Genomic DNA, 18871 nt, shown 5'->3' with positions numbered 1-18871 from the left:
ACAAAGATATACTATATTACCCTTTACATCTCATAAATTGTAAACCTAACGTATATTTTAGAATTTTATATAAAATTTATACATATTTCATACTATTTTTATACAACCTTTATACACCAAATGGTAAGATATAATTTTTTATACCATGCATATCATATATTACAAGTATAAATTTATATTTAATAATTTAAAAAAAATACTTTTCGAATAACAAATTTATACCATAAATATATTGCCATAAATCTATATAAAAGATGTAACAATAAGTTGAATATCTCTCCAAACTTTATTACCACAAAAATATGTCCTCGCTTAATAATTCTTTGAGCGAAAACATAAAAGATTTCTTTCAATTAATCATGGGGTAGTAGCAAAGAGCGTTAACAAAAAAATCTATATTAAAGTTGTATTAATGGGTTATACCCAACACGTGAAAGAGAAATATAATAAAGAAAAAAAGTTACCCATTAACTTTGAGTCATTGGATGATAATAAAGACGGCCATTATTGATTTCCTCTAAAAATAAATTTAGACATTAATCTGGTAAGCATGTATTTGGACAATTTCAGGTATTCTCAAAATATCAATAAATAATTATTGCAAAATAAAAGACGAGATTGATTTCAGGTATTTGACCTCACATATACCTGGACAATTTCAGGTATTCTCAAAATATCAATAAATAATTATTGCAAAATCAGATTTGTATTTGACCTCACATATACCTCACGCGCAGAGACCCACAAGAAACTTTGACTTCAATAAAAAAATTACTACAAATGAAATATATAATTCCAACAAATTGTTCTTTTAATTTCATTGGTAGGAACATATAGACATTTTCTCTCATCTTGCTTGAAAAATTATGATGGTCAATTTGAAACCATAAAAAGCATAATGAAACTAGGAGTTTAGCAAACACATGTAGCTCAATGCTCAAAACATATCATAGAGAAGGTAATAATTATGTACCAAATCATATCGACATTAATCGAAACACTTGCTCCGAAATGGAAACTTCCAAATTTCTTGTAACATAAATCCAAGTACTATTTCTGAAATATCACGTAGTAGCTCACAACTGTCATAATTTCATTTATCATTTACACAAAAGATACTACATAATTTAATAAAATCTTACTCTAAGTTAAACCATCTCTCGTGGTAGTCCTCAGCTCATGCTTTAATCCATAATCTAATTCAGTTTATCAATTCAATTTAATTCACTCATTGCTCTCTTTTTGCATAACATTCTAGATTTTATTATAGTAGTTTTATTTCCGATTCATACCGACTATAACTCAGTCCAACTAGTTAATTAAGCACAATTTACATTGCCCAAAACGTCCATTGCTTTAATATGTGACGTACGAGTAGGGCCGGGCATAGTTTGGGTAGAATTGAAATTTGAATTTTTTAGATTTTGGGTTCGAAATTTGAATTACGGATTGGATTTTAGATTTGGAACTTTAGATTTTCGGAAAATCCGACATTGTTATACCTTATATTTATTTATATAGACATGAGGCTATCTACCCAATACTAAATCCAATACCTCACTAAATGAGTCAATGTACCATGTCAGGCTAATGAATAGTGCAAACTGAAATGCATTCAATGTGACTATATTTTTCATTTGTTATTTGAGGAGTCGCGGCACTGGTTCCTTAAGGAAGCATACTAATTGAATTGATGTTTAAATTGCATAGAATTTATAAGGATTAAGTAGTGATTGACTTGAATACGAACTATGAGTAATACGATTATATTTAGACATGACTTTATTTTGTTTGATTAGTAATTTCCTTGATAATTGCTTGAATATTGAGCATTTTTTTTGGCTGATTGTGGTGTGAATGGGAAATTATTAAGACAATTTGGCATGAATACCTTACTAGGATGTTTATTTTTTTAGGAAGAAGAAGCTCAACATATAGACACAAACCAAAATTTGAAATAACCAAATCGATTTATCTAAAATAATACACGAGAACATCAATGCAATCCGAACTTATTACTCCCTCCGTCACAATTTATGTGATGTAGTTTGACTAGACAGGAAGTTTAAGAAAGAAAGGAAAACTTTCGGAACCTGTGGTCTAAAACAAGTCATAGATATTTGTGTGGTTGTAAATCATTTCATTAAGGATAAACGGGAAAGTTTTTAGGTTAATTATTCCTTTCATTCCATTTTAAGTTTTAACTGTAGTTTTAGCTCTTTTCACGTTCATTAACAAAATAATAAATATAAGGTATGGTTTATTAAGTTGTCCCTATTCATTAAAATATATGTCTTTTTGTGAATTGAGCAGTATCAAGAACTATATCTTCAATGTCAAGAATATAATGGATAAAGTGACAGCTAATTTGAGACGAATAGAGTAACATACTGTCTTATTATATGAATAATCAGTAACAGACTGTCTTATTATTTATATGGATAATCAACAATATTCTTATTGTTGATTATCAAGTCTAACCATTGACCTTCAAAAAACAAAACATAATTAGTATGGCATTCACAAGGACGACATACAGGGGCTGAGCTACAACCTATTAAGGGTGGTCAGGCGAACACCCTTCGCTGAATTTTACAGTATACTTACTGTCTTATATGGACATATATCAAGTTTTGAATAGCTTTTGACACAACTAGAAGGTAGTCCAGCAGTAAAAAATGCACAGAAAGTTTGGTGGAGCACGGGTTTGAATATGGACAACAACACGTTACAGACTACTTTTTTTTTTTTTTTTTTTTTTGAAGAAACCATACAACAGACCCAGAGCCAACTTTTTTGCCTGGTCTATGTTTGACTTTCTTTCCCTTTTAATTAATCTTATTTTAAATAATAAATCTTAAAAGTTATTATTTAGCTAAAATATTGTATAGTTTAATTTAGAAAAATTGGTGCACTCATTCATTAAAAATAATTCTATTTGTCTAAATCTGAACACGCTTAACAAATTTTTTAGCTCCGTCACTGACGACATAACTTATGAGTGAGAACACAACAACATTGCCTATGTGTGGATAGACATGAGGACGTGGAGAATGGAATTAAAAGCAAGGGAGAGGCAAAGGAAAAGATGAAAGGCGAGTCAAAATCATGCGGATCTCAAGGGGGTAGATAATATCTAAAGCAAAGCGCTTTGGACGTCCCCTATTCCAACAGCTAAACCATATCTAAAACTTAAAGTATGCTAGTATTATAAATAGTACTTTTTCTTTACCGTATATGTGACATATTTTTTATTTTAGTTTACTCCAAAAAAATATATGCTCTCTCCGTCTCAATTTATGTGCCGCTATTTGATTAAATACGGAATTTAAGAAAAAAAAAAACTTTTGAAATTTGTTGTTCAAAATAAATTTTAAATCTTTGTGTGGCTTTAAATCATCTCATAAAATTAAATTATTTCTAAATATAAAAAAATGACATTCTTTTTTATAGAGGTTAAAAATGAAACTTAAATTGGGACAGAAGGAGTATATCTTTATAAAATTGGGACAGAAGGAGTATATCTTTATAAAATTGGGACAGAAGGAGTATATCTTTATATCGATAAAATTATCTATTCTTAGTGATATAGGAGTAATTTATAACTATATAAATTTCAAGATTTATTTTACATAATAATGCTTTTTAAAAATTTCTAATAAGTTATGCCTAGTCAAATTTATGTACGGCCTCCATAAAAAATTATAATACCCTTTCCTTTTTAGAAAAAATGTCGCGTTTTTATTTTTAGAACTACTTAACTTTGAAATTATCCTTTAATCATTAATAAAATGATTTATAGTCACAAATATATAAAATTTATTTTAGCTAATAAATCTGAATGATCCTTCTTTTTATTTTTTTAATTTTATATCAAATTAAATGATGTCACATAAATTAGGAAGGTGTGACACAGATAAAATATTTAACCAGTAAACGCCTCTCATCATTTTAGCGAATCCAAAGAAATAAGGTTGCCACTTGGGAGAAACAGGGAGAGTGTAAATATGCACCGAACACGTATTGTGCCAATCTCCAATTACTCTCATCACGTGACTTTCTTTTCCCTTTCGCCACGTGTCACTGCACTCGTACGGATTCTGCCTCATTTTGAACGTACTATTTTGGATACAATTTTATTTTATACCCTCATAAACTATACAAATAGTGTGCTGTTTCCTTATGCTTTACAATGAGTCCACGTCACTGTTGGATTCATCTGTTATGTAACATAAATAAATACCTCGCATAACTTGGTGTTAATTATGTGAGGTACAAAGTAAAATCTTTCCAGTTTTGGATTACATCAAGATAGATTTTTTCTCTTCATCCTTATGGAGGTAACAAACATTTTTTTGTGGCAAAAATTTATTTGTATTCTTATTTGTACAAAATTAATAATAATAATAATAATGTGCAATATTGTTACTGAATTATATTTAATATTTAATATATATATATATATATATATTAATTACTATGCATTTGTTAAAATTAAATTATTTAATCTAATATAAAATATCGAATGTCAGAAAGCATTTTGTTCAAGTTGTGTTGGTGTCCTTCATTGGTCAGACTTTTGGAGTCAACTAGTTACAACTTTGATTCTTCTCTTCTCACTCTAATTTTTTATTCGAAAAAGGTTCCAAATATATCCTGTACTATCATAAAAGGATTAAATATATCCTCATTATATTTTAGATTTAAATATATCCTTTCCATTATATTTTAAATCTAAATATATTTCTCTGTTATATTTAGATCTAAATATACTCCTCCTCCGTTAAAATTGTTCAGAATGAATCTGAAATTTAACATGATACTGACAACTCGGTGAGATGGACATCACATGACATACCACCTCATCACCCCCAACCCATTTACGAAGGGAAAGTACCTTGGTTTTGATTAAACAACAATTAAATGTAGAGCTGTTTGGGAGCTTTGCCCATATATGGATTTCGGTTTTTAATATTTAAATCCTAATGGTTTGATTCAGTAAGTACTCTTCATAATCATCATGAGTTTCTTATAAAAAAATAATAAAGTATATTCTCTTATTTTCCGGATTTTGGAGAATTCCGTATCCTGATAGTATTCGTTTGCAGATGGATAAAATCTCTAAGATGAGGATTTGACTAAAGGAATTAGGATTATTATAAACCTAAGATAAAATAATCAATAAATTTATACCTCCTCTCGGAATAGACCTTATACCTTCTTAACCCACTGGATTTTATACCATCTTTGGTGGTAAAATAATCCCAGAGCGGATAAATTAGTCCCGGATTATAATCCCGCTATTTCGATTCTGAACAAACGACCACTAAAGGAATTGTTATTATAAACCTAAGTACAGGTCCTCTCGGTGAATGATAGTAGTGGAAAAAGAAGAGAGAAGAGAGGGATAAGTGGGTTGGGAAGAGAGGGGTGGGTGAGGGGGTGGCGTAGCGTAATGGGATTCACCTTGCCAGTTGTGAAGTGCTACGTCAGAGTTCATGTTCACCTTTGATAATTTTAACGGAGGAGGTATATATTTAGACTCAAAGTATAACATGGGATATATTTAAACTCAAAGTATAACAATAGGGGTATATTTTGAACTCAAAATATAATGAGGGGTATATTTAACACTTTTTTAAAAGTACAGGGGTATATTTGACCCATTTCTGTGTTTTATTTTGTTTACTTATTTGGTGTTGGCCGCTTTGCATTGGTAAAGCTTGGGGGGAGAGAAGGGGGGGCGGGGGGGCGAAGTGTTTCATATCAAGATTTTTATTTTTTTATTTTTTATAGTAAGAACTCAAACTTAAAGACTTTAGGTAGAGGGATCATAGTTACCCTAATCATATACTCAATACATTTTCTTGTTGGAGTTCAAAGGCTGTTACATCTAATTTTATTGCGAATCTAACATTAATTTATACATTTTTTGAGAAAATCAACAATTAGATAATAAAAGAAATTTATTTGATTCCAAGACAATGATAAGCAAAAATGTGCTGGAAAAGTATTGCATATCCTTACAAATTTACAATCGCTTAGTTAATGGAATTCAATTATTGATGTGAATTTATAATTTTAATAGTTCATTTTCTAATTTTCATATAACATATAAACCAACTTAATATCTTTAATTTTGTATTGAAATGAGCTGTATGATTTCACATAGAATGGAATGAGGGGTATTTAAATGATCTTTTAATTATTGTCCTTTGGTCTTAATAGACTATTATTATGTAAAATACAAGTGCATATCAATGTCAAATTAAATTGTCCCGCAGCCTAACTTTAGTAGGCCGGTTTTAAAAAAGATGCGTCTATAGTAACGTCTAATTATTATTACCAATTAGTGGCTCACCCTACTTAGCAACTACACTAGTAAACAGAAATGTAGTAATTCCTAAGGCGTTGAGTGATATGATAGTAAAATATGTAAGAAAATTATTAACTTTTACAACTCAATTTCTTGTTTTTTTAATTGAAAAATATAAAACGTTTATACTGATCTAAATATAGGATATGTAATTACTCCTACTATGTTTTGTTACTTTTTCCGATTAAACTCCACAATAATCTGCTTAAAGCCCACTCTTTGACCGACATTAAGTTCTTCAAGCACTGCCATAACATAGTTTGATGCTGTTGCTAGTCACCAATCACCATTATTTTCAAAAGCATAATGATCACACATCTTATCTATACTTTTTTTGCTTTTAACTTGGATCGTTAACTCTAGCTAAGATGCAGTCAACCTTAAATAGTTATTGGAGAACTGATCTAATCAATCATGGCACATCATTCATTTAGTGTAACTTTTTTAAATTCCTACGAGATAATTTTGGAAGTTACGTTATCTTATGATATACACTTATTATGTTATAACTTTTCATTTTTCACGTGATGGAATGTGAAAAGTAGCATATATTACTATGACTTTAGGAAAAAATGAGTTCTTCCTTTGCCTTAGAAAAGTAAGACGTCGTCAATCAAATGTTATTCAAGAAGTAAAGGAAAGGAGAAAAAAAGAAGTATATTTTACATAAATTTAAGAGATTTTACTTAATGTTCATAAGGCGATGCATGATCAAGGTGCATGTTCCTGATTAAAGGTTTCATATATATATATATATATCAATTATAAAAATTGTATTGGGCTAACTTCGTAGAATACAGCTGGAGAATGACATGATGACACGTGTCAATAGACATGACTCAGATGCAAAAATTAGCATTTGGAGCCTCTAGTATAGTTTTAATCATACCGAAGAAACTGAAGGGACCGGTTACTCGTAGCAATGATATAACACCGGTTGGTAGGCAACTGTCAACCGTTACAATCAAGCCTTCCACCTTCTACGGGGTATTAATATAGGCTTTATTGCTCTCTTTATTGTCCACCATTATTGTGACATTAATACACATTATTAGCAGGAGCACAATTCGTGGAATGTGTACCCCTGGTCCCAAGTATAAATAGGACTTACCATTCCATTGTAAAGGGGATGAGATCTAAGAGATTATACAACATACATTTCACACTTGCATTATTCTTAAGTTTCTTTACTATTCTCATATCCAACAACGACCAAGTTAGTAGCTTGTTCAGAGCAGCCAAGTCCGTTATATCAAGGCTCAGGCTATTCTTAACTATTTACTTTGCTTATATTTCGTTCATATCAATTTAGTTATCATTATATTGCTTTTCCTGGTCGCTTTGGTCTACGTGTCCTTCAACTATATTGATTTCTGGGTAAACAGTTTGGCGCCACCATGGGGCTAGGACAGTTGTGGTGACCACTGTGACCACATTTTTTTTTAGTAACTCTTCATAAACTCTGTTTTTTGCCTTAGCATCAATATCATGTATGTCAGGAGTTAATGACAACACGAATGTTGGAAACGTTTCAGCAACAATCAGCTCGATCCGGACTGCCTGCCTCTTCGTGATCGTGCAGCAGATCTGTTACCCCAAAATGTAGATGGGGTAACATTTAGAGACAGGCAGGTACATCCAGCAACAGAGGAAGAAACCCTCACCAATGAAACTCCCATGGAGGCGATGCAGATCTTGAGGGAATAAAGTCATGAGGGCGAAAATTGAGCAAATGAGGTAGTTCATTACTTCGCTTATGTCTAATCCTCCGGCCAGAGTTGCGGCTCTCGATACAACACCTGTGACTCCAACCAATAGGAACACTGCCATAGCGAACATACAGTGGCTAGAAATGGAGATGTACTAGGAAGTGAATCCGCCCCAGAAGATCCTTTCCAAGTACAAGTCCGACAGTTCATGCGAGAAATCACCGACAAAGTGGATCAGACAGGAAAATAAGCCGAGAAGAATGCCAAAGTGTTTCAAAGGCGCTTGAGTCAAATTCCTGGTGCTCCCCTTGTCGTGGAAGGTCCGGACTCTAAGAGGTATATCCAGTTAGCGTACAAGCCCGAGGCCACGATAGAGTTGGTCCCAAAGAGATTTAAGATACCAGACATCTCCAAATATGACGGGATGACGGACCCGCAGGAGCATATCATGGCCTATACTATGGCGGTCAAAAGGAATGACTTGAAGGAAAAAGAAATTGAGTCGGTCCTGATCAAGAAGTTTAGAGAGACCCTCGCCCGAGGTGCTTTAACACGGTATTACCTGCTGCTGGAGCATTCAATCACCTCGTTCGCCATGTTGGTTGAGATGTTCATCAAGGCGCACGCGGGGGCAAGAAAGGTGAAGACCAAAAAGGCGGATATCTTCCGCATCTCACATACAGAGTCAGTAGGTCTTCGAGATTTCATTACTCGGTTCCAGAAGGAATGCATGCTTCTACCTACGGTACCGGATGAGTGGGCTACCGAAGCTTTCACCAAGGGACTGAATCCCTTAAGTTCAGATGCATCCCGAATTCAAAGAAAATCTTTTGGAGTTTCAGGCTATTACCTGGGAAGATTTAAACAACATGTATGAGTAGAAAATCCGGGTGGATGACGACTTGCTGGGGACTCCCGCTGGAGAACTCCCCGGTAAAATGAACAAGGGCTTTAGACCTGATCGGAGTTCTTCAAAGAATCATTTCCAGCCTTATCCTTCCCCAGAAGCAGCTGGTGGCGGTCAGGGCTACCGATCGCTAAAGATACTGAACGCGAACAAGAAAAAGTACCAAGGTAAGAACAACCACATGTTGCAGAGGCAAAACAAGAGCAATTCTTCCGGATCCTTTTCAAAGGGGTCGGAATATCCAAAACTAGCATATTACAACTTTATCATTGATGAAGCACAAATGCCGTGCTAAGGACACATCCGGCATCGCACCCCCCTAAACCTCTGCGATTGGATCCTAACACTAGGGATTAGACAGTGTGATGCAACTTCCACGTGACACATGGGCATAAGACAACGGATTGCAGACATTTCGGGGAGGAGGTGGCCAATATGCTCAACAGAGGCATCTCCGGGAATTCTTAAGCGAAAGAGCGAGAAATAGTTACGTGAGAGCTAGACCTGCAGAGGTGACGATCACTCCAGACGCCCCACCGCATGTGATAAACATGATTTTTGGTGGATCTATGATCGCCGGTAACAGTTTCACCGCTTTCAAGAAGATGAAGATCTCGGTAACACTAGAAAATAGGACTCGGGAACTCCTGGATGAAGGCACGATTACTTTCTCTAATGAGGATACAACATGCGTCACTTTGTCACATAACGATGCCTTGGTTATCGCTGTGTTCATTGAATGCTTCCAAGTAAAGCGTGTGATGGTCGACCCGGGAAGTCCAGCTAATATCATCCACTGGAAAGTAGTGGAAGAGATGAGACTGCTAGAGAAAATCATACCAGCCGCAAGGACCCTTGCTGGTTTCAACATGTCCAGTGAAACTACTAAGGGGGAGATCGATTTGCCTATGGAAGCTGGAGGAGTTGTAAAAGCAAAAAAGTTCTATGTGATTGACAGTAACATGCGCTATAATGTAATCTTCGCTTGTTCGTGGCTCCATGATATGTAGGCGGTACTATCAACTCTGTATTTGCTGCTGAAGTTCCCTACTACGGAAGGGATCATGTAGATCCGAGGGGAATAGCTGGCATTTGCAATTGAGGATCCTACAACCACATATAACCAATAGCAATCACAAGAGCCAAAGCCCATCCCGGAGAGGCTTCAGAAAACTCCTCTGGAAGAGAAAAGCTAGATGGATCGGGAAGATGAACTTGAGGACGAGTACAGAGTTCCGAGATATTTTCAGCCACCTGACGACTTTGATGGCACCAAATCCATGGTCGAAGAACTCGAGTAGATCGCCTTGCATCCGGATCTACAGGAAAGAAAGATATACCCAGGCATGGGGCAGACTCTGGAGCTCAGGGAACTATTTCTTAATTATTTAAAAGATAACAGTGATTGTTTTGCTTGGTCTCACAAAGATATGACAGGTATATCCCCAGAGGTGGCTACCCACAAGCTTGGACTGGACTTCAGCTTCCCACCTGTATGCTAGAAGAAGTCGCCCATTGCTGAGGTCCGCAATAGGTTTGTCAAGGAAGAGGTATCCCGTTTGCTAAACATAGGATCCATCCGAGAAGTCAAATACCCGGATTGGTTAGCTAAGTTAGTCGTGTTACCAAAGAAAAGAAATACATTTAGGATGTTTATTAATTTTAAAGATCTTAATAAGGAATATCCGAAGGACTTATTTCTGCTTCTGATAGATAAAATAATCGATGCTATGACCGGCCACGAGGTAATGAGTTTTCTCGATGCATACTAGGGGTATAATCAGATAGGATGCACGCAGAGGATCAATAACAACGACAAAATCTAGTACCAAAGGAAACCCCTTTCTCCTTAGTATATGGGGCAAAGGCATTAATCCCAGTAGAAGTTGGTACCCCGAGTTTATGATACCTCTGGGCTGACGACCAATCCAATTCGGACGCAATGTTAGTTCAACAGGACTTGCTTGAAGAGCATAGAGATCTTGCATATATCAGAATGATCCCGCAGAAGAAACGGATGGAGAGTTGTTACAAACTTCTTACCAACCTCTGACATTTTAAGATCGAGGACTTGGTACTTTGGAAGGTAAACATAATACCAGAGACATAAATGCAGGATAGCTGGGCTCAAATTTGAAAGGTCCTTATATAAGGTTATCAGTATAGCCGGCAAGCGATCATATCAACTAGAGGATGAAGACGGCCATAAGCTTCCAAGTAATTGGAATGTCAATTTTCTAAAACGATATTATGCTTAGCCGGGGATGACGCAACCAGTAGGACTTTACTCTTTTTCCTTTGGACTGGTTTTTATCCCAATTAGGTTTTTCCGACAACGTTTTTAATGAGATAGTCCTATTTGGTTCTTTCTTGACGTCTTTACCCGGAGCAATAATCCAATGCTTGGGCCTTCAGTTTTTACTCCCAAACACTGGTGGGGGGGGGGGGGGGGGGACTATATACACTCATATAAAAACTAAACTTCAAGCCAAAATTCAAAACACAAGTTGCATGCTATCATCAACGCTCGGGCTGTAGAAGCTTCAACAGATGTAGTCGTACTGACCGCACTAGATGGAAGGCGGATTGTTACTCTTTGTATTACACTTATGAGATTGAGGAAGCAATAAAGACTCCCCTTCTTTTTGGAAAATTCTTGCCACTCGAAAGCAGAAAATGTTAACGCATGCTATTTATGACATACTGAAAACTTGTACCAAAATGAATGGGAGACATCCTTTTCTAAAGCATCATAAAATAAGGGCCCTCTACTATATAGAATCAAGTTAAAACCTTACTAAGGAAAAGGTTGTTCAATTGTTCTAGCGATCGAACAAAATGCTACCGGTATGATAATCGGGCATATTAAACGAGAGACCGTTTAGGCTCCGTTAAAGGGAGTTGAAGTTTGGAAAAAGAATCAAATAAGCTACTTTCCGATGGGTTAAATTTAAAACCCTCCGATTCGAAATTGCAAGCCTTTAAGTCACAAGTTTGTTCTCCTTATATTTGAAAGGAAAATGTAAATTGCCTTCGTAAATAAATGAATCATGCAGAGGAAACTTAACATAAAGAACAAATCTTTGAAAGCATTAAAACCGTTCGCTATTATATGATAAAAAATCTCTAGGCCTATAAGGACTTAAAGGCAAAAAGTCATAAGCTTGCGAAGAAACCGACACACTCGGTTCCATGGTTCGCCAAGGCTTTTACAAAAGAGGTCTTGAAAAATAAACACTACTGAGAAGGGACTGAAGTTGGGAGCTGAGGAGATTCCGAGGCTTCTGGAGCAGCACCAGCAGATTGATCGGGATGCACCCTCGATTGAGGGATTTGGCCTACGGCCGGAGCTTCTTCCTCAATGTCTTCATCTTCACTAGAGGAGCTGTCCCTGTCATGCTCGGGCTGGTGCTCCTCTTCAGGGGACTCTACCGACCTCTGCTCAAGACAGAGATATTTTTTAATTTCAGCGTCGAGATCATTGGTGCTCCCAGCTCTAACTGCCTTAAGGGTTTTTCTCATGATCTGATAGTCGCTCCGGATCAGGGCTTAGTTGTGGCTGTCAACGGAGGACTAGAACTTAGCCTCGGCAATCTCAGCGGCAAGGATAAGATCGGCATTTTCACTCCGAAGAGCTGCCATGGAGTTTGACTGTTCTAGGTTGGCATCCCGGTGCTGTTGATTTTGAGCAGCGTTATTATGGCTATCCAGTTTTTTAGCTTCTCAGTATCCTTACGGATCGCCACGACCTCATTTTCTTCACCTGGAGAAGTTCATCCAATGAGCACATCCACATCCAGATCGAAAATACTCTCCATTATCTCCGCTACAGTATCATTAGCTAGGCCCCACCTTTTCTTTCAGTCCTCAACACGGTTTTGTAGAATAGTGGCCTATTGGCTGAAGGCTTCTTTGTTAGCTTTGTACTGGCCAAGTCTGGCTTCTAATTCCTAGATCTAATCCAGCTTAGATTTTGTAGCCAACATCCATTCCTCTGCTGAATCACTCTCTCTGGCAAGGGCATCGTTTTCTTCAATCATTTTCTGGAGGCCTTCATTGAAAAAAAAGTTGGCCTATACAAAAAACAGAATTGAAGTTATGTTCTGAATACGAAGGGTAAAGATGAAAGTCCTACGGTAGAAAAGAAAGTTACCCAGGTTGCATGGTTGCAAGTATTGATCATGCATTTGGCGAAAACCACGTGTGTCTTCCTCTGGTCCCTCTCCGAAGCCACGTATTTCATGTAGTTGGTCACCACCACACGTATGGATAAATGATGGCACTCGGCAGGGACCTGGAAAGTTACCATCCTAAACTCATTCGGCTCATCTGTCGGAGCAGGATATTCATTCACCAGCCCCTTCCGCTGGGTGGAAGGGAAGCATTCTCTAGAATGCGAATCCCCTTGGCGAGTGTTAAGAATCAAAAAAGCTAGTGTAGCAACTGTGGAAGGAGCTGATTCAGCAGGAGTCCACGATTAATGAAATACCGACGGCAGCAGGAGTAGGGGATGACCTCTCAGTTCTTCATGGAGGAATTCGATTGGCTTTTTTTGGGCCCTTGCCATATTTTCTTCAATCCGTTTAACCCCAAACTGGCAACTTGATGAGGAGGTTTTCCGAGCGCACTGGCTCCCGAGCTTGGTAAAAAATTTGGAGGGCTGCCTCGGCATCATCCAAAATATTACTTAACCGAACATAAGGGGTTAACTTAGGAAAATCTGAAAAGAGCAGTTGAATCGTAAGAAATCTTAAAGAAGAATGGTGTAAGAAGTTGTCAATGGAAACGCCCTTACCATGACTATTTAGAATCCAGTTTCAGCCTTTGGACATAATTTTCCATGTTTTTATCTCAGGGTAGAGACGTCCAGTATACTTTGGATCCAGTCTTTAAGTTTATCGATTTATGGGGGTTCCCAGACTATAGCTGCAAAATATAAAGAAAAAGAAGGATCTTATGGTTCGAAAAACAAAAGCATTCAAGTTCAGGAAAAGGACAAAAACTTATGAGTAGGATTCCACCTTTTCGGAATAGGCCTTCCACAGGGAGGAAGAAGGTCGGCATTGGCAATGATCACGACATACTCCGACCAGCCTCTGTCATGGTCATCATTAAGGGTGGTGAGTAGCGACTTGCTGCCTCTTTTTGCAAGCTTTATCACCCCTCCCCGAAATATCCTCTGGGAGTACACCCAGATCAAGTGGGCTAGGGTAAACCCCACTTTGGCTTGTTTAGCAAAGTACATGATGCTCGCTACGGTTCTCCACACTAAAGGTCCTATCTGATCTATGCAAACTTTGTAGCGCCTAGACATATCGAGGATTACTTCGTTAACGGAATTTTTTATTTTCATCGAGAAAGGGTATGGGTAAACGAATGAATATCGTGGCCGGAAAGAGCTCATACTTTCATTCGGACCAGGGATAAGGATTTCAGCATCCGTCTTATGGCAGTCCTTCTTTACTTTAGGGAGGATGCCGGCAGTGATTTGAGTATGGTAATCTCCGGCATAGGAGCCCTGAACGCCGGGATCATCTAGTATGACCGTCTTTACAGTAAAATCATTCTCCCAAAGACAGTTTTTAGGAATAACAGATTTAGCAAGAGGGTTCCGCCTGGAGGGATTCTTGCCGCCGCGGAGACATTCTCCTACGGCAGAAGAGGGCAGCGGAGTTGTGGCAGTAAAAGTACCGAAAACATCATAAGCGGCGATATCAGAGGAAACAACTGGTGTGATCAACATTTTGACGAGAAGAGACAGATTAGGAGGTAGAGTTTTCTTTTTCTGATGATTGAAATTTGCTTTTGAATAGATACATTTTTTGCAAAGGGAAAAATTTGTTTAAAGGAAAAGAAGAGTGAAGCAAGTTGGACTTCTGTTGCTTATTCGTATAGACGAATGGTGACGACAAAAGCCATTATGAGCCATCAAAAGCCATCATGAGCCTCAGGACTCTACAAAAGAGAGTTCAAATCGATACCCATTCAATGACAAGCACGTGCATAAAGTCGTCAGAACACATCAGGATGCGTCTTATCAACCGTCAGAAACGTTTCAGTCACAAATTTTCAATGGCCACTTGCACTTCCCGGTCACACCTGTTCGGGTTACTGGAAAGTGGAGGGGACTATCTGTATTGGGCTAAATTCGTAGAATACAACTGGACGAATGCCATGATGACACCTGTTAATAGACATGACTCAAATACAAACAACACTCCGAGCCTCCGGTACAGTTTTAATGATACTGAAGAAACTGAAGGGACCGGTTACTCGTAGTAATGAGATAGCACCGGTTGGTAAGCAACGGTCAACTGTTACAAGCAGGACTTTCACCTTCCACGGGGCATTAATAAGCTTTACTGTCCTCTTTATTGGCTTTACTGTCCTCTTTATTGGCTACCGTTATTGTGACGTTAATACATATTATTAGTAGGGGAGCAATTAATGGAATGTGTACCCTGGTCCCAAGTATAAATAGGACTTATCATTCCATTATAAAAGGGACAAGATCTAAGATATATACCAAACATACATTTCACACTTGCATTGTTATTAAGTTTCTTTACTATTCTCAGATCCAACCTGGACTAAGTTAGTAGCTTGTCCGGAGCAGCCAAGTCCGAAGCTATATCAAGGCTCAGGCTATTCTTAACTATTTAATTTACTTGTATTTCGTTCATATCGATTTAGTTATCAATTATATTGCTTTTCCTGGTCATTTTGGTCCACGTGTCCTTCACCACACGAACAAATTCAACTGAATCGATTTTCGGGTAAACAAAAATCATATAGTTTACAATCCAGGGGCGGATTCAGGGTGTTGAGTAGGGTTTCCCAGGAACCTAGTATCTTTTGTGCACATTCTGTATTTATATTGAGAAACCCAAGAATATATAAGAATTACGAGCTGGGAACCTCTTAACAAACTATGTTGTTGGTTTAGTGGAAGACAAGGAACCTGTTAAGCTTTGGTATCCTTTTGGCTGAGGGTTCAAACCCCCTTGGTCATCATTAGGCTTTTATTTTGCCTCTTTTTATTTATTAATTTGAGATGGCCAAAATCTTCAAACTTCAAATCTTGGATCCTGCTCTGATACAATCAGCTAAAGTAGTTATGATCATCTGAAGTTTCAACCTAGTTAATTGTGTTAAGCATCGTCGATGCTTCCACAAGTTCTTTCGGTAAGAGTTTAAGATTAAACGATTCTCTATTGATGATAATATTATGTTGATACACATGGTTATATATGAGATTTTACTGAGGGAATATGAAGTCCTATTTTACAAGGACTCTTTGTAAATTACCACAACAAAGGTTTGAAAAGGAAGAAGATTGTTGTTATCATACGATTATTATACCTTATATTTAGATAGCCAAACATCCCCTCGCAAATGAAGTTGTTAGTCAACAACAAGAAGCTTGTCTCTGAGAAATAGAAATTGCCTAACCCGCAAACTCTTTGTAAGTTATCAGCAACCTTTTCTCTTGCCTAATATAGATAACTTCAAGATCCTTGGAGACAACCTTTTCTCTGACAAAGTGAAAAGCAAATTCCATTTGCTTCGTGCTAGAAAGAAAAAACAGATTGGCAATAATACAAGTAGCTGACAGATTATCGCACCAAAGCTTCGAAGCGACAGGTAGAAAGATACTTGTAAATCTTGAAGACGGTGTCTGAATCCAAGTTATTTCAGCAGTAAGGGCATCCAAACTTCTTTGTTCACACTCGTTGCTAGAATGGGCAACAACTATCTATTTCTTGGAGCACCAAGAGAGGACCAAGAAAGATACAATAACCATGTGTAGACCATTTATCATTCGGACAGCTGACCCAGTCAGTGTTAGAGAACCCATTAATGAGAAGTTTATGGAAGCAGTGACGATGTAAGCCAAGATAGAATGTACCTTTCAAATAACACAATACACGCTTCAACGCTTGAAAATGAGCTTGAGTAGGCGAGTGCATGGACTGATATAATTTTTTAACACAAAATGATACATACATAGACATATATTGGAGTGGTAGAGATGATTTGTTCATCATCAATATGAATTTGAATTGTATATTTATTATGTTTCACTAGTGGCTAGTAGTTGTGGACAGATTGATGGTGAAAACCTTAATAATTTTAATACTTTCTTCTAGATCTTAACAATTAAGACCTATTCAGACCAAATAAGTATTTAAATTTTAATACAAACAAATACACTTAATCGTTTAAGGTTTGAACCATTCAAATTCCGACCTCCACCGAGTGCTAACGAATGAGGCCTTACTGCTTGGATGTAGGTACAATGGTCCAAGTACCATTTTGGATGAGGGCATTATATTTCTCGTGCATAGGCTTTCTCCAATTTACATCTTTTTTAGCTTTTTGTAAAATTAAACAAGTGGTTCAGGTGGTGAAATGGAATGTGGAAGTCGGTACATGGTAGACAAGTTAGCAAACAAACTCTAAATGAAAATCTAAGAATGTACTTGAAGTCGTGGGATTATGGTTAATTCTATTATGAAATTTATTTTGAGATTTGGACCGTTGATTCAGGGCAGACTTTTTTGTTGACTTTCCATTGAGCTTGGCTTGTCCTAAAATTATGAAGTCGTGGGATTATGGTTAATTCTATTATGAAATTTATTTTGAGATTTGGACTGTTGACTCAAGACAGACTTTTTTGTTGACTTTCCATTGAGCTTGGCTTGTCCTAAAATTATGAAAATGATTTACCTAGCCTAATTTCAACGCTTTGTTCGATATTGTGCATAGATTGAGGCCTTGAAAGATTGTTTTGATGGAGATTTGCATGTTTCGGGTTTTCAAAGTTTGTTCATTTTTAGATAAGTGAGACTCGAACTTCTAGATAATTTTTCAAAACATGATTTAAAACTTGTTGAGTTTCCATTGAGCTTGGCTTGTTCTAAAATTATGAAAATGATTTACCTAGCCTAATTTCAACTTTGTTCGATATTGTGCATAGATTGAGGCCTTGAAAGATTGTTTTGATGGAGATTTACATGTTTCGGGTTTTGAAAGTTTGTTGATTTCAAGATAAGTGAGACTCGAACTTCTAGATAATTTTTCAAAACATGATTTAGAACTTGCATAAATGATTTCAAACTATATAGTATGCTGTTGACGATTACATATTTATGAGTTTCAGTTAATATTATTGAATTTCTCTCCCTATTGTGTGAGCTTTATTATCGAGGTGATATAACCGGTATACTGTATTGATGTCCAGCAATCTTTTCATGCATGGACACGTCGATTTGGTCTAGCAGTCTTATTTTTAAGTTCCTATAGATTTGGGGTAACAGCCTTATCTGTGTGGGCCCACTGGTTAGGTCTAGGGCCTTGTCCAGGACCAGGAGGACTCATGTCGTACTGACAGTTTTTTATTGTTTATTTTTATCTAGTCCTATTTTTGATTATCTCAACTGTTATGCTATACCCTGTTGTTGCTCATGCATATATTTTCGAGATTTGCTCCAGGGGTATAATAGAAGAGAACAGGTCAACTATGATTCATTTTGACTCACCACTAACTATGTAATTGTGTGGATTCATCTACTAGTGTTGTTGCTGAGTAACAATGATCTTGCTCGAGGCGTTGAGATATTCTGTAGAGGTAAGCTATCCGTTATTGGTTTGTCTAGTTGCTTCAACCCTATCTTTATGTTTCATTTTCGGGTTGCGTCTCTTGAACTCTTGTATTCAGTTTCACACTAGATGCTTCTTAACCTGTTGTAGAATTTAGGTGTTATTTCAAACTAGTATCCATTTTTTCTGCTTCCACAATGTAATAGCTTTGATTCTATATATATGTGGAAATTCTGTCTTTGTTCTCGAAATTGAGTTAGTTTGCCTATGTGTTAG

The 18871-nt window shown here is 36.7% G+C and overlaps 1 protein-coding gene across 1 annotated transcript; it reads left to right on the top strand.

The window, feature by feature from the left end:
• Positions 1 to 9023: 9023 nt before the first annotated feature.
• LOC132031588 (uncharacterized) lies at positions 9024 to 10002 on the top strand. Its single transcript, XM_059421564.1, has 2 exons — positions 9024 to 9159; positions 9389 to 10002. Exons 1-2 carry the CDS (start codon positions 9024 to 9026, stop codon positions 10000 to 10002), a joined length of 750 nt encoding a protein of 249 aa, XP_059277547.1.
• The last annotated feature ends 8869 nt before the right edge of the window (positions 10003 to 18871 follow it).

This window comes from Lycium ferocissimum, chromosome 9 (assembly GCF_029784015.1).
Source record: "Lycium ferocissimum isolate CSIRO_LF1 chromosome 9, AGI_CSIRO_Lferr_CH_V1, whole genome shotgun sequence".
In the NCBI taxonomy this organism is placed as follows: Eukaryota; Viridiplantae; Streptophyta; class Magnoliopsida; order Solanales; family Solanaceae; genus Lycium; species Lycium ferocissimum.
The sequence above is the reverse complement of the archived record's forward strand: the minus strand, read 5'-3'. Positions and strand labels throughout refer to the sequence as shown.

What these genes read in the sequence shown, in the direction of transcription:
- LOC132031588 (XM_059421564.1), top strand. Translation starts at nt 9,024, where the DNA reads ATGAACAAGGGCTTTAGACCTGATCGGAGTTCTTCAAAGAATCATTTC. An exon ending in GAACAAGAAAAAGTACCAAG is followed by an intron (nt 9,160 to 9,388) that starts GTAAGAACAACC and finishes CATGGGCATAAG; the next exon opens with ACAACGGATTGCAGACATTT.